The 24,962-nt window shown below is 44.8% G+C and overlaps 1 protein-coding gene across 1 annotated transcript in view; it reads right to left on the bottom strand.

Moving 5' to 3' along the window:
* The window catches only part of LOC112570276 (centrosomal protein of 170 kDa protein B-like), a 40,130-nt gene that overhangs the window by 1,798 nt on the left and 13,370 nt on the right, over window positions 1–24,962 (bottom strand). The window contains 10 exon segments of the mRNA XM_025248656.1: window positions 337–422; window positions 1,810–2,037; window positions 2,843–4,503; window positions 4,885–5,020; window positions 11,159–11,864; window positions 12,129–12,343; window positions 12,594–13,060; window positions 13,062–13,121; window positions 18,627–18,713; window positions 24,382–24,796. Coding sequence (XP_025104441.1) covers window positions 337–422; window positions 1,810–2,037; window positions 2,843–4,503; window positions 4,885–5,020; window positions 11,159–11,864; window positions 12,129–12,343; window positions 12,594–13,060; window positions 13,062–13,121; window positions 18,627–18,713; window positions 24,382–24,796 — 4,061 coding nt within the window.

Here is a 24,962-nt window from a genome sequence, read left to right as displayed (position 1 = left end):
CTAGTAAATACATGTACCATAAAAAAAAATATATTGAACATATGGGAAAGTAAATCACTAAACATCTACACTGTGGTATCCTGCAATATAGTGCAATACTTTGAAGCCAACGTGATTTTGGTCCCTCACATTTTGAGTACATTATTCCATAATGACTTGTGCCAGTGGCTACATTATCAGGTGCAAACAGATGAATATTCCATCCAGGAAATCTTGATGAAAATCAGTTGTAAAAAGTTTGGTATGCCAGTTATGCTATGATTGATCACAGACGACTGAGTAAACCTCCAAAAGCAGATAACAGCAGCCACTGGCCACAGAAAATCAGTGTCTTACCTGAGTTTCCTGAGCATCTTGTCTGTTGAGGTCTTGAGTTTGAGTGAAAGCTGATATACAGACGATACTATCAGGGAGTCGTACGACTGCACAATATTGGACAAATATGTAAGTAAATAATGTACTATACACTGAATCTAATCAGAAACAAAGTTACACAAGAAAATTTAAAACATCAATTCATTACTTTTACTCCTCCTCATTAGTAACGCTGTTGGTGGCACAATGGCTGAAGTACCTCTCACCACGACAATGAGAGTGGGTGTCTGTGGGTTTATATCTCAACTCTGACATGCCTCTTTCTTGACATGATGCCTGTCTCAGGGCAGAACATTTGTGGTTTCCTCTGGATACTTTGGTTTCCTCCACCTTATGTGTGTGCATGTGTGCAAGTGCAAATATATGTATGTAAAGTACTCTGAGGGTATACAAATATTTACTGTTACAAATCTGTTTTATAGAAAAGCTCAGCAGTAAAGTTGCATAGAACACAGTATTTTTTGTAAGAATAACAATTTCTTTTTTTGTATGGATAACTGTGTTTGTAGCAAAAGAACACCAAGATAAACGTTCTTATTCATCTAAAATAAAAGTCCACATTTAGTTTATCCACAGTACTGAAATGAATGCCAGCAGCTTCTGCAATTCCTTGATAAACACAGATGTGGTTTCTCAGGGCTTCTGCTAAGGCTAAATTCTTTGGGGTCCCAGGGACCCCTTCTTTAGATTTTTAAGGGGTCCCTGTTCTTCGCCCAAATTTGAATGGGACCCCATTGACGAAAATTGAAGGGGTCCTCCGAACTTTTAATGCGTACTGTACGCAATTTTTTGCGTAAGCAGAAGCCCTGGTTTCTGCTCACATGCTCTTCACATCAACCTTGCTTAAATGGAAAAAACACAAATAGCCCTATGTGACGATCAATGGCAACTCATTTGGAACACAAGTGTGCATTAAATTTCTGCTCACAACAAACATGCAATTAACCAAAGCACAGAGCTGCTACTTAGGCACTCACAAAATATGCTTCACAATGATATTTGCTTGGCAAAATTTTACATGAAATTACCGGTGCATACTCTTTGGGGTCTATGCTACTTTTTATGACATCTTTATCCCTGTTATTGATCATCATCTTGACTAGTTTATGACTGTATTTATTTCATATCTTTTATATCATTTATTTTATACCTAACAGTAGACTTACTTCAAGTTAAAGCTTTTAGGTCATTCCTGCAATGTCTTATCCAGCAAGTTAACTGCAGGACAGCAAATTGGGAATACATGCAACCCTGCTATTTTTGGTTCTATTGCCCTTTCCTCCAAAAAAGTTTTGGTTGTTTTTCATTTCAGCCTTTTAATTACTCATTTCTCTGTACATGCCCAACCAAACCAAACAGTATAACAAGAGTTTTAAAAGTAGCAGCAGACGAATATAAGACATATATCCTACAGGATATCAACTAGGCACACACCTGAGGGCTGTTGGCTTGTGTTCTGTGAGAACTGGCCCCACAGGTACTGCCTCCTATATCCTCGTAATCCACTGCCCCAAAGGTGCGCCGGCGCAGCAGATTTGTGGAAGAATATGGAGGAGGGGTATCAGGAGAGGGGGTGTGGAGTTTAGACAAGGGTGGGGTGAATGCTGACTTGTGCAACATAAGAGTCATGGACACCGACACCGACTTGCTGGCACCAACGTCCTGGACATGCAAGAGGTAACAACGTGCAACAGTCTCACTATATATATATATAGCCATCCAGTACACACCAGACTTGCTGGCACTAATGTTCTGGACATGCAAGAGGTAACAACATGCAACAATATGCAAAGACTAGAGGTAAACCAAGGCATACAAACTCTACAGATCTTATTCTTGGCCGAAGTACTGACAAAGCTGAGGAATAGACCCATGCTCATACCACTGGTTAGCTGCAAGCTAGTAACTAGAGTTGGAGGCCTTCTCATCCAGGCCATCCACCACATATCTGTTATCACAAAATATATTGAAGCAAAGTCGGTGTCATTCTTTCAGTTGTTTCGTAATGATTTTCCACGGAGATTTACCAGTATCACTATATCAGGCATTACACCACTGCATGTCTAGGAAGTATAAGTTGGTCTGTTTCCTCAGAGAGTGTACAAAACACACAACTACCTTAATAAACTATGTGACACACCTGTTTATGGTTTTAGAGCCTTAAAGATTTACCCTTATACATTCAACTGGCAGAAGAACAATCAAAAAGGGTTTTCTTTTATTTGATCATAGCTTGACTACAGAAAAAAAAATGTATGAATAGCATCAAGTAATTAAAAAAAAAAGGCAAAGCAGGCTACATTAATACAGATTATATTATTAAACAGCATTACTTACAAAAGCACACAGCAGTCTCAAGATAAAATAATGACCACATTATCAAACAAAAATAAAAAAGACAATGCAACATATAGACACATTGACTGGTTAATGACAGTTTCTTTTTAAGCAAGCTGATGCAAGGTACCTGTGACATAGGGAAGGGGCCAGCCTCATCTTCATCTGCACTGTGGGAGAGACGATCCCCACGCAGAGGGTTATGGAATGGGATGAAAGCCCTGCGGAACCCAGCATCACGGCATGACTCGGGTGCAGTGGCTGCTGAACTGAGATCTTCAGCGCTGGAAGTAGAGTCAACACTATATGTTTCATGTCGCACCCGTCCTGACAGCTCCACAGAGTTGGTGAAGGAAGCAGAACGAATCATCCTCTGTTTGTATAATGCAGGCTGCACTTTTGGCTTGGGCTTAGACTGGGGATGACCATCCTTGGCCTTGGCCTTGGCCTCAGCCACAGCCCTGCGGGGATCATATTCTTTCCGTCGTTTCCATGCCAGCCTCTCTGCAGCTTTTGGGGAGCCAGACCGACTGCCTGGCTGTGACTGGCTGTGACTGTTTATTCCAGTGATTGTGAGGTCTTTGCTGCTAGGGCCAGTCTTAAGATGGCTTTTCAGCATCTTCAGGTCACGGTCTTTCTTTGTGGGTGTGGCTACAGATGGAACAGATGTTGCAAGGGTACCATGGGAGCCCCTCAGACTGTTTCGACGACTATCCTTCCGATTTGAAGAAGAGTCCCGCTTGGCTGGTGGGATGTTCTCTCGTGCCTTTCTCACAATCTGTGCTCCCAGACTGGCTTCGGTTCGGCTTGATGGTTGTCGATCTGAATGTGGTGTTCGCCCAGTACTAGTAACACTGGAAGATCGGCGGGATGAGGAGGTAGAGGATGCTGCAGAGGATGATGTTCGGTTGCTACGTGGTGTCTCTGTTGCTTCTGACCCATCTGCTCGTGCCCTGCGAAGTGCAAATGCCCTATTAGGTTTAGTCATGGTGATGGTGCCTTTTCCTTTGGAACCTGACCGTGAGAAGCTAGAATCACCACGATCAGAACTAGCTTCTGACTGGAAGCTCTCATCTAAACTGTCTGTACGGCTTAAAATATCTGATACCATGGAGATGCTTGTGCCACTCCACCTGCTGCTACCAGCTGTCTCCACAGACTCTGATTTTTGATCAGAGAATGAACGTGCAAGAGATTTTTTAGCAGCTAGCTTGACGTTAGAGTTTTCTTTGTCTTTGCTGGACTTGCGTGTTAAATTCTCCCGAGGGCTGTGGTATTTTGTAGGTTTAACATAATCCTCATCACCATTGACTAAGGCCACCGTACTTGAAAGGTCAGTATCAGATCCTAAATCATCTTGCCTTCTCCCGTCCTGAAAACCCATTCTGGCTTCCATGGCTGCCATGACTGTCTCTGTGTCTCGTAACAGCAGCTCAGTGTCTATGCTGCTGCGAGTGCCATTTGTCAGCAGTGAGTGACCAGCATCTCGAGTGGAAGACTTTGACTCTAGGGGACTTCCATTTCCTTCTTGCTTTGTCTTGCTCGGTATGTAGGACTGTTTCAAGACCTTAGCAGCAGTGAGATCAAACCCATTGAGGCTGTGCTCCAACTGTACCAAAGGGCTGCTTTTCAGATGAACGCTTGAAGCAGTTTCCGGACTGTTGTCTGTGTGAGATGTGGAATGTTCACTACTGACAGGGCTCCGGTCAGTTGGGAGGGAAGGCAGCTTACGACCAGTTCCTGGTCGCTTACGGGTCATCCCATCCATCAGAGGCTTTTTGTCTGTATTATCTGAAACATGTAGGGTGTCAAGACAAATTTATTCTAAAGGACATAAACCAGTTATCTAGTCAGGTGGAAACTAGAAAAAGTGAAAAGGTGTGAATTTGAAAACAATTTTAAAATGATCTTTTCTACACCAACTCTGTTTACATCAACATAAACTGTTTTCTCTTCAAAAGGAGCAGAGTAGGAAATCTATACAAAGGTTAAGAACACTGGTTTGAATGATTAGAATTAAATTAGAAATGCATATGACATGATACAAAGGAAATACATTATAAACTACAAAACACAAAAATTTAACATGGCACTGACCTCAATAAATAGAAAATGATGAAGCTAGCCTGAATCTTAATAATGACTCAAAAAAAGCTCTATGATGAATCCTACCTTCCATATTATCGACACCACTCTTATATGATGTTCTGGTAACTGCAGTCTTGTGACTTGCAGCCAGTGCTGTTAGCTGTGAAATCCAGGCAGGCACGTCTTTGTCTTCCCCTGGTGATGACATTGATGCTTCTCCCTATCACAAATATTCATACAGCATGTAGACATCCACAAAGATTGACATTCCTTTTCTACACTTTATTACCTGTGCACACAAATTGCACAATGATCAAACATAGTTGTATGGTGTATAACACTCATAAAGTAACTACAGAAACACAGGCTGGCAGCTGCTAGAGAGCTGATAGATCTACTCTGTGTAAATTCTGCACTGTCAGTACTTTTTGTGAATGCTTGCAATTAAAAGAATATTATGATACCAAAACCAAAATTTGAAACACACATTTTACAGAGCATAAAGATTCTTTTATTTATCCACTATGTGTTCTGCCATTTATTTAATAGCTTTAAGCCATAAATTATCTGCATTGCTGGCTGTCAACATGTCTGTTTTCGGGCGGCTAGCATGCACCCCATACAGCTCCTAGGGGAACTAGCCTGTCTGATTGCTAGGGAAATAAGGACCAGCATGCTTGGCATCAGACCAAGAATGCTGTACATCCCAGACAGAAGAGGCAACAACAGCACTGAAAAAAAGAAGATGGAGGAGGGAGGTGAACCCTGTAGGAGAGAGCAAGTTAAATAGCTTCAGCAAACAATGTTGCTTATCACTGTCAGATGTATCATCAATAAAAGCTATGCAAAACAAATTCAGCAACAACATCTGATGTTACAGGTCAATGCACCACCAGCAAGAGCAATTTCAAATGTTGTGTTTTTGACCAACAAAAACAGCACAGCACATGAAATGAGCTGTAACATAAATTTACACATAAAACATAAATTTACATGTTTTTACACTGTTTTGATCTGGCATTTAAGAAACAGAAATCCAAGGTGATCTCCAGCTGTCTTCTTGCCACCTCACCAGTTCCCCTCTAGAAATAAATGAATTTATATCTGTGGTCTGCAACGTGTTGCACTCCTCTGCTAAGAAGGAAAAAGACCATCTGCTACTTTCCTCTAGGCTGCTTTTTCTGCTTAGGCCCCACCGTTTGGAATTCTCTGCCCCTTTCTCTTTGAGCTTTCTTGACATTTGAATGCCTCAAATGAGGCCTTATAACTCGTGTATTTGAGAAATATCCTGCACAATCAAGAGTTCTATTCCACTCATCCCTCAGTTTGTCAGCCATGCACTTAAATCCTGTTTTTGTCATGGTGTTATCTGTCTGTTGACTGTTATGCTGCTGGTATGGTTAACTGTTGATTGCAGTCCTTTTTTTTTCCTTATGGGGATGCGAAAATTCAACATCAAAGAAGGCCTCGTTCAAGTCATCGAAGTGTTGTACAATAGCTCAGCGAGTACATTACTGCTGAACAACCAAAGAGGAACTTACTTTCACACCACAGTAGTCGTACACACAGTTGGAGACCAGCACTGAAAAGAACAAAGTTATGATCAGTGGCAGTGGCCAATCAGAGTTCTATATGAAAGGGATATTAGATTCAAATACCCTCTCCAAGGATGGCAGCTCCATGCCAGATATCCATCTGCATAAAGATCGCAGCAGCAACAGCAATAATGGCTAGATTAGATAAGATCGGCATAGCCATAAATAAGGTTCACAACCAAGTACAACCTGTACAAACCCCTGGTAGTACCAATCCTGCCCTACGGATGTGACCCGTGGACTCTGCTCGTTGAGATGGAAAGAATCCAGGCATTCGAGAACAAGTGCCTGAGGTGGCTGCTCCGGATCTCATACAAAGAACATAGAACCAACGACTTTGTACGAAACAAGATTTCTACACTCACAGGTAACCAGGAACTTCTACTTTCAAGAGTCAGGCAATGAAAGATGGTCTTCTTTGACCATATGACCCGATTGACACCCTGTCGAAGACTGTCCTTCAAGGCACCTTGGAGGGTAGTGGACAGCGCAGTAGCCAGAGAATGAACTGGCTTACGAACATCAAATACTGGACTGGTTGTCCTGCACAGGACATCGCCCACAATAGCCAAGAGTGGCGGGCCCAGTCAGCTGCCGCATCTATCCAGGTGCTACCCCCAACGACAGTGCTGGTCAAGGTATAAGTGACTGACTGTTTTCGTGTGGCAAACCGAGCCTAAATCCTTATGGGTTAGTTACAAATTCAATTATTAATATTATTATTCACCACATATATTGTTTTAGCCTTAAAAGTCTCTCAATATTATCAATATTATGCACAATGCAATACTTCTTCAAAAGTGTTTGACAATACATGTATTTCTCACTACACAATGATACACAGAGTAGGATAAAAGAGCTTGAATTTCCACACCTACAAGCAAGCATGCTCCTCACCCTATAGAATGAAAAATGGAAAATATCTCAGCGCCCACTCCACAATCAAAAAAACTGGATAAAGATTGAAAGCTTCCAGGCAGACTAGTTGGTTACGATATAAATTTAGATGAGACTAGAAATTATAAATAAGAAGCCGTAGAACACAATGAGATAGACTGTATAACAGTTTGTAAAAATCAAATGTTGTAGATCAGTATTAATCACTTTACCATTACAACAGCGTGTCCTACAACTGGAAGTGATGTTTGGAAAAGTTCTCTTGATTTTATCAAATGTGTTCTAGTCCTGGTGCCAGGTCATTTCTGGGGCCTTTTTCTCCCTCATCAGATTTGTTCCAGAAGTATTTTAAAAATATATTTGAAATAACAGACCAATGGAGATAAAAAAAAGACATACTACATCTTCAGAAGGAAAACATAAAAAAAAACCCATGTCATTGCCTGGAGACTGCATATTTCTCCCCCAAAATGTAATGATATAGCCAGTACCATGACAAATTATTTGCTGAATCTATTCAAGTTTGGCTTCCGGTAAGGGAAGAGGGGCATAAGGGTCCCAACTATTGTACAGGTGTTGAAGGTTAATGTCTGTCTCTAAGGAATGCAGTTGTCATCAGTGGCCTGGTGTCAAGCTTACAAGGTAAATAACCTTCCAGGTAGGCATAGGTTAACATGTTTGACACCTGCCAAAGTGCATGTGGGCTACCTGGGTCATGTCAAAGGCCTCCCGCTCAGCAAATATAAACGGTTGTAGTTCTAAGGGTTTTTACAGATCTCTGTGCCTAATTATCATGTGTGGATGATAACCTGTGTTATATCTTACTAGTGTAGTGCATCCACTTATTCAGCCTTTCACTTCACTTCTCAACAATGCAAATTCTGCACTAGAAAGTAGAAATCCCAGCAATCACTAATATGGCAACAATGGCACCATACATTTAACTCTCACTCTTAGATAAGAGCTCCTGTAATACAATAAGGTTTGCATAAAGAATAAACCTGGCACACGACGGCGACATTCTTCAAACCTACCTCAGCTGATCGAAGGCACGCTGCCTAATCGCTGCTGACCCTTGCCCTGGCCCATCAAACACAACTAGCCTTGCTGTTGACAGCTACGCTGCATGGTATGCGCGCTATTTTGACCTCGCTGTCTTACACGTCGTTACTCCCAAACAATGTACCGAGAGTGGCGAGAGATAATGACAGTGGTCCTCCCCATACGTGGTGACGCTGTTGAAGTGACAACACAGACGACTGGTCCTACACACATACACACACGTCGCGAGGTGTCGGCAACTTCCGCCAAGCGGAACAGACTGCTCCTCGTCGTGTCTCGCCACACGCCCCAAATACAAGAAGAAACCCGCGGGTGCGAGTCAGGTAACCTAACACATCATGCCAGTCTGCCTGACACCAGGGACGACGCTAACATTGAGAAAGGCCACACTTTGCAGTGCCAAAACGACATAGGTTGAAGATAGCTGTTCTCACCTGTATGAACAGAGGACAGCATCAGTCTTGACTAGGACGGCGGTGGAGGTCGTGCACTCCCCCTTGGTGACCGGCCAAACATTGACAACACACCGCCCACAGGCCCCTCGCAGCACGCCAGCCACAGCACTGGCAGCACCTGTCACCACTGCACGCTGGGCCTGACATCCACACCACTGGCCGTTCGCTCTTTCGAACTTACCATTTCCATCTGTTCTCAGGCAGGTTAAGTAGGTGCGATGGCTTCATAAATATGGGGTTAAATAGAGCAGCCAGATTATGCATAACCCTTAGGTCATATGTTTGGGGATAAACTGGTTTTAGATTTCACGGATGTTGCCAACATATACAGACAGCCGTCAAGATTTCGTCCCCCCCAGCGCAAGACTCCGGCATTTTGAAGACCCCTGCACTTCCACGTCAGCAGCAAGAGTCACAAGAGCGGAGGGCACATCTCGCCGGTAACAGTGTGTACGTCATCTTGACGGTCTCCCCCACCACACACACCTCAGGCGATGTTCGTCAGCCTGTCACGCACCGTGGTGCTGTTTCCACCTGTCGAGACAAGGGACATGAATACGGGCTTTCTGGTTTGTCCACATACTGCTAGCACAAGGAAGACGACGACAAATGACAGCATTACAATTAGTAGACTACCCTGTCTGCCGTATTATTTACAATCTCCTTCCGCCTCTGTCCACGTCCGGTCTCTTATCATCAAACAACTTTCTCTCTCTCGCTTTTCGTTACACAAACACCAGCCTTGTTTCTGGCGTCTCGGCGTGACAGGCAGTTGGCGATGACAGTAAACGGGTGTAATAACACTGCCAGACTGTTCCAGCCTGCAGAAGCTCCAGTCTTTACAACGACAGACTTAAACTCTTCGTTTCCAAAAACTACGGTGAGATACATGGTCAGCTGTCATGTTTTCTTACCATCACGGCTATCATGAAGCACCTGGAGAAAGGACTGCAGCAATATCTGTTCAGAACTTTTTCTCTCCACGAAGCAAGAGTGCATAGACCTCTGTTTTTCCTCGCCTTGCCTTGGGTATCCTCCGATGTCGGTCTTAGGTACGGTGCAGTAGGAGACAGTTTTTTTTTTTTAAATGAGGGAATCCTAGGCAAGTCCTCAAATTGCTGTCGTGTCCCATGGCAGCGTCACAGTCCTCTAATTGTGCGAGTCACGTAATCAAGGGGCGTATGGTATGTACAACACTTGAGTCCCGACAGCGACTAAGACTTTTGTCCTCGGTCAGTTTAGTCACATTCATGCTTTAGGCTTGCCGAGACTAACAGCGGAGAACTTCGCAAGAGGCTAAGCGTTGGTCTTGGCAGACAGTCCACCTGTACACGTCCATGGCCAGAGAGACTAAATATTATTATATATACTTTAGGATACACACACATATATGTACATTATCTATATTATTATACATTATATACATTTGGACGTGCATTCAAAGCGTCAGTTTTACTTCACCAACGCTTACAGAATAGTTGCAGCCTTATTCCGTCAGGTACTGTGGGCACAGACTGACAGGGCAGAACAAGACAAACTCTGCACGGACCACCTGCATTGTAAGAAGTTTTGGCAGAGGCGAAATGGAAGGAATGAGAACTTGGACTGGGTAGTAAAGACAGTGAAGTACACCTTCAGCTATGTGTTAAATGGAGCTTACACTACAGAGGTTCTGGCAGGAAACAATGCAGCAATGGAACCTCATGCTTGTTCATGCTCAGCAGTATGCTGACAGGTTGCCCCTAGTCAGGCACGTTCACAACTACACACAAAACTGCATAATGTGTGTGTGGCTACAAACACCTCAGCACTTTAAATATGGAGATTCTGATACTGTGATACTGTATTATGCAGCTGATACTGTGATACTGTATTATGCAGCTGATACTGTGATACTGTATTATGCAGCTCATACTGTGGTACTGTATTGTACAGCTACACCATTTTGGAATCAGAACAATGTGCATGTTACACGTACACACACACACACAAATTTACCTTCACGCTGCCCGTAACAATTAAGGACGAGTACACTTTCCACAATTCTTTCCCGTCTCTCCCTAATCTCTCTCGCACGCACGACGCACACACTCTCGCGGGTACAGATGCGCATGCGACCACAAGCACGGACTAAGTAACGCCACCTCTGTCGCTCGCGGTTGACTCTCCGATTGACAGATAATCTGTCAGTCCTACTAGGTGATGTGTGTTAAAGGAAAGGTGATAAGTGGGAAATTTTGTATTAAAGAGAGAAAGGAGAGTTATGTGCGGGAATGCAAACTGACATCTGTCACATGAAGTGTCCGTTCCTGTCGTCAATGGCTGTTAAGAAAACAAGTTGGGACTTACCATCTCCTCCCGCAGGTCCGGGGTGGTCTCCTCACACGGTGTCCGACTCCCCTCACCGTCATCATCTTGCTGCAGTTCTTCTCCTTCTCTGTCCGCTAGATGGAGCTGTTCGAAACTCCCAATAACCGGCCGCTCGAAGGAGAAGTTCTCAACATCCACACCAAACACTTCATCGATCTGTTGTCTGGCCATCATCTCCTCGGCGTCATCTCTGTCCGCCTCGATGGTGTAGGTCCCAGCCTCGCTCACTTTGTCCTCGTTATCTGCCTCCACAGCTGGAACACCCAACGAAGCCCTCGGCAGACTGAGAGCAGCTTTTTCTATTGTTTTTTCTGACCGGGCTGTCGTTGGTTTGCTTGCGGTCTTAGGAGGTCGAGAAGGGTGAGGGGGCTTTTCCGTAACTCTGTAGGTGGCGCTGCCTCGCTGGCTGGCACGGTCGTACTCTGCTGCCTCGCGATACAAAACGTGTTCAGGCGAGACGGGCGAGTCTCGGAGATCGTGGTCAGAAGACTGCGAAAGTCTGCCGCCAGAGGGCGCCCCGGGACCTCCGGTGGTGCCGGCAAACATTTTATCCAAGAGGTACGCTGTAGGGTCGCTGTACTGCACGACCTGTACTGAAGCAACAATAGCAGCGGCTACTGATGGAGGCTTGGTCTTGCTGACTCGGGCCAAGGGCGACGTTTTGCGGCCATCCTGGCTCTGCGACCTGTAACCACAAACCAAAAACACACATTACGCATGCGATGACCTTTAACCACATCAACCAAACCAAAAAAAGTATACGGCAATTTAGAGTACTGCAACTCTACTGCCCATTCTTGAAGCTAGCAAATATACCAATAGCAGTCCTTCTCAAGACATTGTCCACCTACTGGCTGGCAACTTAAAACATCCTAGTGAAGGTGCTTCAAACACTAGCCTCTCTAATATACTGATCTATGATAGTGACATCCTCACACTACTCATGTACTTGCCCTTTCTGTCCTTGTCTACATCTTTGGTCCTCTTCTCCACATCTGCTTTACTTTTCTCCGGTGAACCTTCAGTGCTGAAGTCAGTCGACTTCAAGGAAGGAACACCTATTGCATGCGCGCTGGATCGCTGTCCGGGGCGTCCTTTGGCGGTCTCTGAAGTCCACAAGTCGTCCAGCTTCTTCTGTCGCCCGGGGGACAGTTCGCGCTCCTCCTGAAAAGACGGAGCGTCACTTGAATACTCAGCATGGTAATGATTAGCCAGCTACCACTGGGACCGACATACCTTACAATGCTCATCTACCTCTTCACAGTGCGTAAACCCCTCAATGCTTTTACAGCAACTTCCTAGCACAGTCTAAACTTATCGTGGAACCTTTGATAAGCGTAATAACTTGTAGGGAATAAAAGTAAATCTGAGGTTAAGGTCAAAATGACACAAATCAGAAGGAAGAGTTTAATACCGAGGGCTTGGCAGAGGTTTCCTTGGCTTGAGGTCGGCCGGAAAGCACCTTTTCGGAGCGAGTATGCTGCGCCAGGCTGCTGCGGATCTTTGGAGGCACAAACTCACTGAGACTGCCCCCGATGTTCAGCTTGGGCTTCTTCTCATCGCCAAACTCCACCGTGAAGGACAGTGACGGGTTGGTGGACGTCTCCGAAGTGCTCCCCCCACTAGACAGCGTACTTGCCTCGCCGTTCTTGTCCAGCGATCTTTCTCTGCTAGAGTCTGGGGTCATAACTAAACTGTCTTTGGAGATTGACGACGTCAGGCTGCGGGCTGGAGTATTCTTATCCCTCACCAAGGACTTCTCTTGTTCAGGGGAAGTTACGTGATGGGGGATCTCCATGTATACACCTGCAGGCTTGCTGCTATGCCGATACAGATGATGACTGGCAGCAGGAGACTGGGTGTTATCATCAGGACTTAATCACGAGGCTGCTGGGTCTGGGGGACTTGCCACCTCCTGAAGACTGTTGGTCCATGCTTTCATCTGTAAAAAGCAGGTGTCAAAACTGAAGTATGTCGAGTTTTTGTTGTTGTTTGTTTTTGTTTTTACCACGGAAATAGATCGGCTTGCGGCAGGATTGTTACAGCATTGTTAACAGTCCACATTGCTAATTGTTAATTTAGTGTAACAATCTACTTCTAATTTAAATCGATCTAGTAAAGGTGACATGCTGAAGCGCATTTTGTGTTAACAAATTGCCTTACAGTCAGCCTACTGAGCTGTTGTTTCAGCTAAAGCAATGCGCCGGCACCAGCGAGGACTGTTACTGTACTGTGTGCGCCGAGGCATGTAGCAGGCGGGTCCTTGCTCCCTGTGAGTGGCGTGCTCTTCTGCAAACATCTGCGCGCGCGGCACTAAATCGCATTCTCACACAATGAGTATTGTGATGATATGACCTGTTCCGCTTCTCCAAATGGGACTTTTCAGTCTCCCTTCCGTTTCCACCATTTGAACAAGGAAAATATTTAAGTTTTTCGAGAAGTGTGCAGTGAAAAAGAACAAGTTTGAAGTTAGGACTACAAAACCACTACCACATTCATTGTCAGCACAAATGGTACCCTGACATGCAAGCTGAGAGCATTATGATGAAGGTTACCGGGGTCAACGTAGAAAAGCTAATTTGAGCGTTGAGAGTGTGAAGCTACTTTTGACCCCATCTAGCGAAAGCCTGGCTGACCAGAGAACTCTCAGAAACCAGATTCCCCTGTCTAGACACAACGGCTTTTGGCAGTACACGCTAGTGGAACAAGCACTGAGTGCACAGAACAGTCAGTAGGTACTGTTGTTCTCGCCTTCAGCTCGGTGCCAAGTCGTCTATCATAGGCTCTTGCACGCAGAAGAGAGAGAGAAAAAAAAACCTCCTGAGGTGGAGGAATGCGTGGTCTATCTGAAGATGTGAATTCTACGCCACGCTGGTTTCAATGTAATAACACCGCCCCTGATATAATACGCTTTAGTTAACCTAAACTCAAAGTCTTGAAGCTGTCAATAGATGATAAACGAAACATGTCCCAGTTTCGATAGCTACATTTCCCTGTATCTATGTACATGTATGGTTTTCAACTTGTTTAGAAGCTAACTAAACTACAATATCCGTTTGAAGTCGTATATGAAGACTGCATAAGCACACCAAACTGTAAAAGTAAAGACCATGAACTAGGCATGAAGGCTGGCCAATGACTGTTGCAATAGGTCAACAGCTGCAGCCTTCATGTGAATACGTCAACAACATGAGCATAAGAGGAATGATAATAATTAAAGACAGCCATTAATGACAAGAGCTGACACTGTGTCACAAAAGTTACCGTCGCAAGAGTAGTGTTGTCCATCGCGTAAAAACGCGAGTAAATCAAGATACCTTCAAATCGTGTCAAGAAAATTTGACAAGCGTCAACCGGGTGTCAGAAAACGTGAACTGTCTTTTATTATTTGTTACCAAATATCAGAGACAATTTTACATGCACAAAACGTCTTACACAATAAAACCAGTTTCTTCATATCAGGGTTCAAAATCGTGAAAATATCAATACGTGCACCGATGTGTACTTATCGCTGGCCTTATGACTGGTTTTAAGGGAGTACTTATAGCCGTAACAATTTTAACTGGGGGTCTAAAATCTCAAACAGTTGTAACCAGAGGTTTGAAAAAAACAAAACCTTGCATTTTGAAGGCTGGGAGAGAGAGAAACAAAAGCAAACCACTGTCTTGTCGCCCACTACACAGCTACAGCCGCCAGCAACCCGTGGGCCAGAGGGCGCGTGAGGGGCGCTGCTCAAATCTCTGGCAACTGCCAAGTATGTCTGATGGGAGAAGCAGCCTGACACGGGGAATTAGCCTGCCGTCTGGTCTACTCTTTGTGGAGCGCGCTTAGTGCGAGGGTGAAGATTAATTTTTAACCAACCAGCCCGGGAACAAGAGCACACACGTCCTGTTGTAAAGCTTGTTCTACAGAATGTACCACTTCAGACTGTACAATGCTACTTGTTTTACTGACCGAATCTCTAGACAAGTGCTAGTTTACGATGCTACTTATTTTACCGAATGTCACTACAGTGAGACAACCAGATCATGCAGGGTTGGTATTCACTAATGTACTCTGTCACAGATTAACAACGTTGAAAATTTCCACCAATAACTGGTCAGCTTAGTTTCTTATTTCACATGGTAAATGGTAAGAAGGCAGTGGCAGAGCACATGGAAACAAAAGCAGCTTAATTGTCGCTGGTAGTTGTACAGGCTTTACATGGCAGATAGTTGCAGGCTCTACATGAATACCAGTTCAGAAGTCAACCAACACGCAATGGTCTGGTTCCGTCTCAGATATCTTCCATGTCTTAATACCGCAAGCAACTTACAATCGTGTGTGTGAACATTCAGAGAGAGAGAGAGAGAAAAAAAAGACATCATCTTCTGGCCCGTAGCGGCTGCTCTGCCGTTGTCTGATCAAGCCGACACGCCGCGTTTGAAGAAGGCATCGCGATAAGACGAGAGCTCTGGCAGGCAGGGCTTGTAAAATTATAAATAACAATCTGCATGAAAACTACTGGCAAAGGGTGAGACCACAGCGTGGAGAGAGAGGGTAAACAAGATATAAACTTCGTGCATTACAGTACATTAAGCATGAATGTTGGCAGACTCCGACTCCACAATGAAGCTGTTGTTGTTTGTTGGTGTTGAACGCCGTATCAGCAATTTAAAACTATATCACGGCGAGAGATGGTCAGTGTAGCAACCTAAACAAACTGACTGATAATGTGTGTATAGAAATGCACTGTATAGAGTATAATGACTCTGTATATCATTCATCAGCAGGCGTCCCTCAAGGTCACCCACTATCGCCTGTGCTGGTCGACATTTTTCTGGAGAACACCATATGTGAAACTTCCACGACCATAGCACCTCCATCTGCATTTGCAGACGACGTCGACTTCATCAGAAACTGTAAGACTTTACCAAAGACATACAGTTCAAGCAGACCAGTTCTTAGCCCCCGCGGGGCCCGAGGCAAAGGGCATGTGCGGGGCCCTCACGCCACGATCACACGGTTTTAGTTGGGATCTAAAGTCACATATCAATCAAAAGAGCGGGGCCCCTTTAAGCGCGGGGCCCTAGGCAGATGCCTCGTCCGCCTGCCCCTAAGCACGGCCCTGAGTTCAAGTGCACATGGCATGGAGAGCAGCACTGACAAAAGTAAGTCATGGTTTCTTGTATCGAACACAACGGAGAACAATTTGAACCATTCCGTTAGTATTTATCATTGCTGCATCTTTGGTCGCCACACTCGTAGGAGACCAAGAACCATTACTTGCAATAGTAAAGCGATGTAAGCTGGTCTGGTCATGTGACACGGAACGACACCTCGTTGAAGGTACCTCCAAGAGTGGTCGACGTCGCGGTGGCCGTGAGTGGCGGATCCTGCCACCTGTCACCTCTACCCTCCCCCTGCCCACTAAAGATCAGTTTCAGTGAAGGGAACAAATAAATGACTGATGAGTAAACGTGTATGAAATCGAATGTACTCTGTTCAAGGTAAGGAGTCACGATGGGAAATAATTAGACAATGAAAGGAATGAATGCTAGACACCAAGGTTCACGACCTTCCGTCGTCGCACCATGATCGCTTCCGCTCTCCTTCTCATGATGCTACATTCATCCATAATTCAGTGAGATATTTCCCTGGCTCAAGACTAGCATCGGTACTCCAGATGGTGGCAGTTTCCTCTTTCTGCTGATTCCCCCTCCCCATCACGCAGTCTCCAAAATCGTTCCCCCGTCATGTGGTATTGTACTGAGGAATCGCAACAGCTTTCTCAGGTAACCACTGCAGCATTTTCAAGACGGCAAAATGTCATGGACTGTCCAATGAACTTAGATAAATACGACGAAATCCGTTACAAGATGTTAAAATGTAATGTTAGAGTCAATGAAATGAACATCACTTCCTATGGTTGATCATGACAGAACCAAAACTATTTCTAATCTGCTTTTAGACACCTTAAGCCAATGTCAGACATAAAAAAATATAGAAGACTAAAAGACTAGAAGAGTAAAATCGATTATATGAAAGTAGGTACAGCCGCTATAACGGTAAGTGAGCTTGGCAAAATGGGTGACAATAGTGCCAAAAAAGTGGAAGAAGAATGCAAAACTTTCGAAGTCATTGGGATTGCTGATCGGCTGATGCAAGTCTGCTGGGTTTCTAAAGCTAAAATGGAGTTTCCGTCAATACACATCAACTTTACCAGAGACGCTGCGAGAAGAGGCCAGCGATGATTGGAGGAAGCAAGAGATTCTTGTTGATGTGGTGAGCCAGCTTAAAACACACACCGAGCCCTTAGCTCGGCTGCAGCTTACTCGAGATATTCACCTCTCTCCTTTACCCCATGCCGCCACAAGGACGCAAACACAGCACTCCTCTCTCCATTTTCAGAGAAAACCAAAGCAGGCATTAAGCTGATTGCCAAGCTTCCCTAACCAGACACTCCAAGCCCACAGCATTCCTTTGGCAACGGTAGCAAAAGGGAAATTTCTATCACAAGGTCCCTTACGCGAGCTAACAAACACACGAGCCCACGCACACACACATTCTCTCTTTTAATAAAAATAAGGGAGCTCCACTCTTCACCAGCACCCAGAAACTTCAAACACTGACAACTGTTGCTAGAGCGCTCATTCCCATGGCTGTCACACCTTCAAGCAAAAGTCTGCAGCTTTAAAAAACAGATACCACTAGTGGGTGCCATTTCATTCTGACAACAATTTCCAACTGTTTACATTTCATATTGTTTAAAAATTACATAGATTATATGTAGGAAGTTATATCAAAATGTTCACAAAAGGAATCGTTTAAGTACTCTACCAACGAGTCACATAAAATACTAAGCGAAGTAGTTATAAAACTTGCTTAGCCCCACTCCTCATCCCGTGCACCATTCGGTCTTAGTTTGCACCGACATTGCTACAGGAGAGGAGGGGTGGGAAGGAACTGGTGTTTTACTCCGAACCAGCAACTAAGGCAAAGCAACCAGCACATGCAAAGAAAGAACAAGGTGCACGCGATAAAATCTGAACCCAGGCCAGCCAATCCTCACAGTATTGATGACAGGCGCTAACCGTTGCGCTAATGGATCGCTTCCTATTGCTACGGTTAACACAAGTTGAACACAAGGAATGTGCTGCAATAACAGAAAATAAAATGACTGATGGATACAAACACTCCTAACACTCGACTGACGGAGACAAACATTAGAGATTGACCACGACAAACATGCCTACCACATGACTGAGACAATCGCTAGAGACTACCAAATCAGTCTATCGCTAAAAGCAACACCGAAGGGACAGCCAGAAGCATACACATCAACCAGAAGCATACATTACAGTTTCCAAGAAAGACCGCGAGAGAGTGGCTCACAGCGCTATCTGAGATTATTAAGAAAAATATGATTGGCCATAGAGCCTCGAGTCAGGTGGTTTTCATGTTTTACCTGCTGCACGCGCGCTGGAGTCTGTGTCCTCTCCCCACCAGGCCGGCTGCCCGTACAGTGGTGTCCCTTTCTTCACCGTCTCCAACTCTGCAAAATAAGGTAAAGGCTGTCAGGATAACAAGACTGGAGTCCTCTTCAAAGTAAGCCGCTGGTAGCAGGCCGACCAAAAATGCAACCTAGCGCTAAGTACCCGGCTTCACAGTTTCAGGTTGTTTCCGCCAACGCCGAGCGCCAGGGATGCTGCAGGAGGTTATTAGGATCAAGCTGGTAGTTACAGATTAAGCAGCTGGCTTCTTTCCGGCCTCTGTACTTAAAATTGTGTGTGTGTGTTGTGGGAGGTGTGTTCGTGCTAACTGCTAAAGGCTAACTGTTAAAATGTCAGCACTGCACGTGAAGGCGTTTGCGCCCCTCCTCATAATGCATGTCTGTCCCGTGCTGTAACTCCACGACACTTTCATAAGCCAGTTGTGCATCTTTTCAAAACTATCGCACACAAAGCAGACTGTGAGAAGCAGACCACAAACGCTAATTAGTCACATCAACCACATGACTTCCTGTGATATTTTGCATGTACTGCGGCCTACTTTGCACACAATCCCAGCAACACGCGCGTACATTTTATGTGACTAAAATAGGTCTGCCGACAAAAGGTTGACATATCCAGTCCCCCCTCTCCCCGACCGATGACATTTCCTCGTTAACATTTTCTGTCTACCAGGGCCAGTAATCATGGTGACCACAGACAGCATCATGACATCTCTCCACTCAACTGCGAGCCTATAGTCACGACTGCTTTCCCTGGCTCTTGCACAACATAGAGCTACAAACCTGCATTCAATCCATTGCAAACTTCAGCCAGAAGAAAGAGAAGTTGCTTTATTATAGCTCTCTACAACATGTGTGAACTCACTGACCCAATACAACTGTTAAATCACACTAGTACACCTGTGAACACCCATTCACTAATACATCTGTGAATGCGAAGCACCGAAAGTGAAAACTATTGGTGACTTGGACACGTCCATCCCGTTCCACAAACAAGCCTTGAAGCGCATTTTCTTTCTGGCAACTGATTTTCAATTTTGCTACTCTTTCCAGTTGCTGTCCCCCTCAACCTTCTTGTCCTGAAATGACATGCCATTCGAAATCAGGAGACATTAGAAGAGAGTGCACCATACAACTGCAATGAATACGCGGTTGTTACAAACCTGCGACTAGTATCCGCGTCGATACCACCAGTAAACCTAGAAATGAACCCAGGACTACAGCTTGTACAGGCTACAGCCAAGAAACTGGATTCCCGCCAACCCCCACCCCACTTTCTATAATCTTGTGGTTTGTTCAGCTGCTCTTCAGAAGCAGGGGGAGGGATCCTAATAATAACAGTAAAGAACCTAGACAAGCGCGGGAACCCAGGCAGAGCAAGAAGTCGCTGAGTGACAACCCTTTCTGGGCCGGGGATGGAGAGGTGCTCCAGACAATCTGGCAAGATGCGTGCAGGACTGCAGTAAGCCGAATGATGAGAGGGGTGGGGTGGTGGTGTGCAACGGCTACCTGTCCCCACCTTCGGGTGGCGGGACGAGGCACGGGAGTCTGGAATCTCAACAACGGGATGTCAGGCGCTAGACTCATTCCTCTCAGCAGACAGGGGTGTAGGGGAGAAGCATAGTGGTGGTCCGAGACTGGGAAAGGACAGCAAACTGCATTCCTTGCCAACCTCCCACTTAATTGCGGCTCACTGCTGTGCTTCGCTGGTATTCGAGTTCACGCTATGTCTACGGGACTTGGGGAAAGAATGTGTGTCGAATACATGGGAAGGCGGGTACTGCGACCCTGTGAGGCCAGGAACATGCAGTTTGTTCTGCCAGGGCCGCAAGACATCATAGTGCCATTGTTTCCACCTAATCGCTATCTGCAGCTCAGTGCATGTGGCTTGCATCGATTGTCTGTCAGTGCACGCGCGTCTTAACGACTGCGGTGTGTGTGTGTCAGTGCACAGTATTTGGCAGTACTTGGTGGCTGGCAGACTGTATGCGAATTTTCAGTGACACTGGAAGTAACCGAGTAAAATTTAGTGATAACACACTGCTTTCGCAATACCATTCTTTGAAACGTTTGTTGCATCTGTCTCTTCTCTCTTCATACTCCCTGTCTGAGAGGGTGATGGGAACCTTATATAAGCGGCAGTTCAACTGACTATAGCCTACACTAAAGACATAAGGAGAGGGTTGAGCTTCACCTTTCACAAACCACTGCCCTAGACTCGCCGAACCACTATAAGTTCACTGTCCTTAGGGTCACCAGACTATGGAAATCTGCCTCTTTTATGCTGCACAATGGCATGCATCTATGCACCACCCCAACAAACACCTCAGTGCATCATGAACATCAGAGATTCGTAGGCCACTGCCAACATTTACACAACAGGACCCAGCTTCATTCTGGTGACTGTGATCGCAGAGATGATGAAAGATATAGGGATGAGAGTGGTAGCATACATATTTCTTGATAAGTGGGTAAATAAAAGTGGTGTCTACAAGACTTGCTCCTTTGCTCTCCCCTCTCTCGCTCCCTATTCCACTCTCTTTCAACGGTACCGTCTCAAATGAAGACGTTCTCAGCTTCTGTCGAAATGTCTTTGCGGAGTAGATTATTTTCTTTCTTTTTTTTTTTTTTTGAGACACCGGTAACATCTTAGATCGGAGAAAATAAGCGTTCTCTAGAGCAGTGCACACCTGCTAAACACGGCCCATCATCGAAAGGAATATTCCTGCCAAATGTTGGACAAACGGCGTGAATTGCTACACTTAAAAGATAACAGACCTGCGCTAGTACACTCCACTGATATCACTAGCCACAAAACAAGGAGCATCCTAGAACCCCACTCAATGTCCAAAACGAAGTGTACATTAGTGACACGCGAGGCTTCGCTTCAACACCAAAGTGGGAAGGTTACTCAGACCAGGATGGGATGAATTCCAGACTGTAGGGGCAGCGACACGAAAACTGCCTTCGCCAAAGGATATCAGATATCATGTACCTGGATGTGTAATACAAGTTCGTGATTTGCCTTGAAGCGTACATAAGCGCCTGAGAACAAGTTTATTCGGGTCTAGTCTGCTGACTAGTCAAACACACACATGCATCTGTACAAATGGGCAATAAAAGCGCATTTCCCAGGTTTGAAGCACAGATTGTGTTTTAAGATAGGACACGCACCCATGCACACAACTACAGCCTCATGCACACACACACATATCCTCGAGCTAAATAAGAAGTTACAAGTTCTCACGGCCTCACGGTCCAACTGCTGTAAATATATCCTTCCTCGCTTCAGCTTTTATCTACTCACAATGCAATCCACGCATTTCCCATGCCTCCCTAGTTTTTCCCCCGCCCCACCACCAAAAAAGTTGTATTTTGATCAGACACACAGTGAGTGGCTGAAAATCCATATTGAGACTAAGTGGTGGATGTGTCTTTTACGCCGAGTCAGCAACTAAGGCTATATCACGGCAAGGCAGCCAGCCCTGTAAACAGATGCTACATGAAGAAAAAAGAACAGAGTGCTGGGATGAGAGGTGAACCCAGGACAGCCAACCCTCACTGTATTGGTGACAAGTGCTATAACCGTTGCACCACCGGACCGTCCTCAAATCGAGACTGAAGCTTTGAAGTAATAATAATATTGGGCATTTGTAATGCGCTGCACCACGACCAAGATAGACTGCACTCGCTGCACAGACTAGCGATGATAAAAACACTAAGGGTGATTTTTGTATTTTCTTGTCTAACCCTGCATTTTCTGTGATACGCCCATCGATGATGACAATAACGACGATGTTGACGATGGCGAAGAAAGTGATAACAATAAGTAAACGCTCCAGTCTGGTGTTCTCAATCACTCACAAGCTGCACCAAAAAACCTTTCATTCACTGATGTAGACTCGATTTTCACTCGTGCTGGAAGTTCGGTCCTGGATGATGCAGTAATGACAACCTATCAGCGCAGCAACTGAACAATTCCCTCCTATATCAAATCGCTTCCTTCTCAAATCATATTACATTTAAGTGCTATATTGCTGCATAGATGTGCCACAATGATGTACTGTATAGCATAACAATCCCCCAAAAGCTGTTTGAGGGCAGTGTGACCTAACTGATAACGCGCACGTCCAGCAACTGCAGTTCGCACCACTTACCGCAGAAACAAGTCACATCTACTTGTCATTGCTGACTCCCTCTCATCACTGGCACCCAAGCTCTGCGATGGCTGGTGAAGCATCGATTCTTTCTATCGTGCAATCTACTGGCTAACTGCCCAGTCGCTGGCAGCCACCGATCGAAGTCCAACAAACACGGGGAGGAGTTCAATGCGGTGAGTGGTCTGATCTACTCGTCCCACAGCCAGCAACAGAAGCACGGCACCACACGCCCACGACTGTGCCGGAGCACTACAGGTTCTCATGTCAGACTGGAGGTTCTCATGTCACCCTGGCCTCGTTTCTCAGGCCCCGTGACATCAGCCAGTGTAGAGATCCGTCGGCTACCGTAGAAGCACTTACCTCGCCAGGCGAGACCCGTTCATACATAGCTGTCTACGCAGACAGGAGAAGAGGTAGCTTTTTCGAAGAAGAATGAGTGCTTAAACTTTGTGTGTGTTTTCAGTGTGAATGTGGTCTACACTGTACTGTTTCTGTCCGTGGCTTTTCACGAAGACAGAGGAGAATGCCACTCGGGAATAAGGCGGATCGACTGAAGACTAAAGGGAGACAACGACTCAACATAAACGGACACCAAAGGCTAAGGGAGGTAACAAGCACTCGACCTGCTGGTTCCTGTCTGACCAATAACCTCTGAAAGGAAGAAATTGATTTCATCAGACACCATCGGTAAAATGGATTAAGATTTATGCTCTTTATTTTAACTATCATCTAATACTTGCTCAAGGAACATCATTTCATGTTTTTACACCCTTCTTTTGCTTTTCATTTTTGTTAACTTTTCTTTTAATTGTAGGCTGCAGAGCTTCACCAATGGCCCCAAAATAGGCAACGTATGTAGTCGCATCCTTTTGAGGAATTCCTGCTATGCTTCTCAGTTATGAAGCGTCCTCTTCAATGGTTCATGAACTGGGAGTTTCTTGGGTTTATTTAACCTGCAAGTCCCCTTCTCAATTAGGACAATTTCATCTGTGAGTAAATTGCCAATAGCCATGAATGCAAGCCCTGAAATAGGGCAACTTAGACATGGATGAATTTACACATTGAGCATGACCTGGAATACACAATATAAAGAAAACCTTATTTTTCAAAGGCACTAAAAGCTGCCAGGCTTCTGTATTTAAATAAACCCTGGTATATACAGAGTAATTTGAAAGATATGGAGAAACAAGGCTAAGTAGATATTCACAACAATCACATACATCTGTGCATGCATTATCAACACAAAGCAGGTAATTGACTGAATAGTAGCAACGTAAAAAAAGATATTTAGAGATGGAATTAACTAACAGATGTTTACTGGAGAGGATACCGTATACTTCTAAACCCTGAACTATGAAGGCACTTACAAAGGTTCTAAGGAACATTCAATTTTATCCACACACACACAACATGCACACACTCTCGCTCACTCTTGCCAAACAAACGCTAAACAATTTTATCAGTACAAACTCTTATTGCATCTCATTTCTCATTTCACTGTACTCAGAGTTATTACTGTTGGAATATAAGGCCAATTTTCAAATACTAACCTGGAGGCAGAGGTAGCCTGCTGTTACGAGGTATTCGCTGTATACTGCCAGCATCAAAGGAATGACTGTCCATGCCTCTACTGCCACACGCTGGTGTGACTGAATCATCCGCTGACACAAAGTAAGTGTTACTGCCACTTGTAGTCACAGGCTGACCCTGGGTATCTAAGTCCTCGTCAAATACTGACACCACGTGAGTGTACTGACGCACTTTCTTCCGAGGCCATGTGTTCCTGCCTAGCCGTGGCTTGAGTCCCTCAAGATCTTGCTCTGGGTTGTGACCAGCTTCAGGTTCTATGGCACAGTGTGAGTCTGATGCCATCACACAGGCACCCTGTCCATGCTCCTGCAGTTTGGAGTGATGAGTATGGCCTGCCGTGCATGTGTGCTCAATCTTCTGTTCTGCAATACATCCCTGAAATAAAAATACTTTTGATGATTATCACTTCTAACTAATCATTTTAAAATGATCACTTCTTATGATATAGAGACAAGATTTATTCAGATGTTAAAAGTTACACCACAACACAAAATCTATTAAAGGAGAAAAAAAACTAGCCTGCAAAATATTTGATTTTCTG

Source organism: Pomacea canaliculata, linkage group LG8 (genome assembly GCF_003073045.1).
Source record: "Pomacea canaliculata isolate SZHN2017 linkage group LG8, ASM307304v1, whole genome shotgun sequence".
Classification (NCBI taxonomy): domain Eukaryota; kingdom Metazoa; phylum Mollusca; class Gastropoda; order Architaenioglossa; family Ampullariidae; genus Pomacea; species Pomacea canaliculata.
Note: the sequence above shows the minus strand (reverse complement) of the source record. Positions and strands in the feature narration are given on the sequence as shown.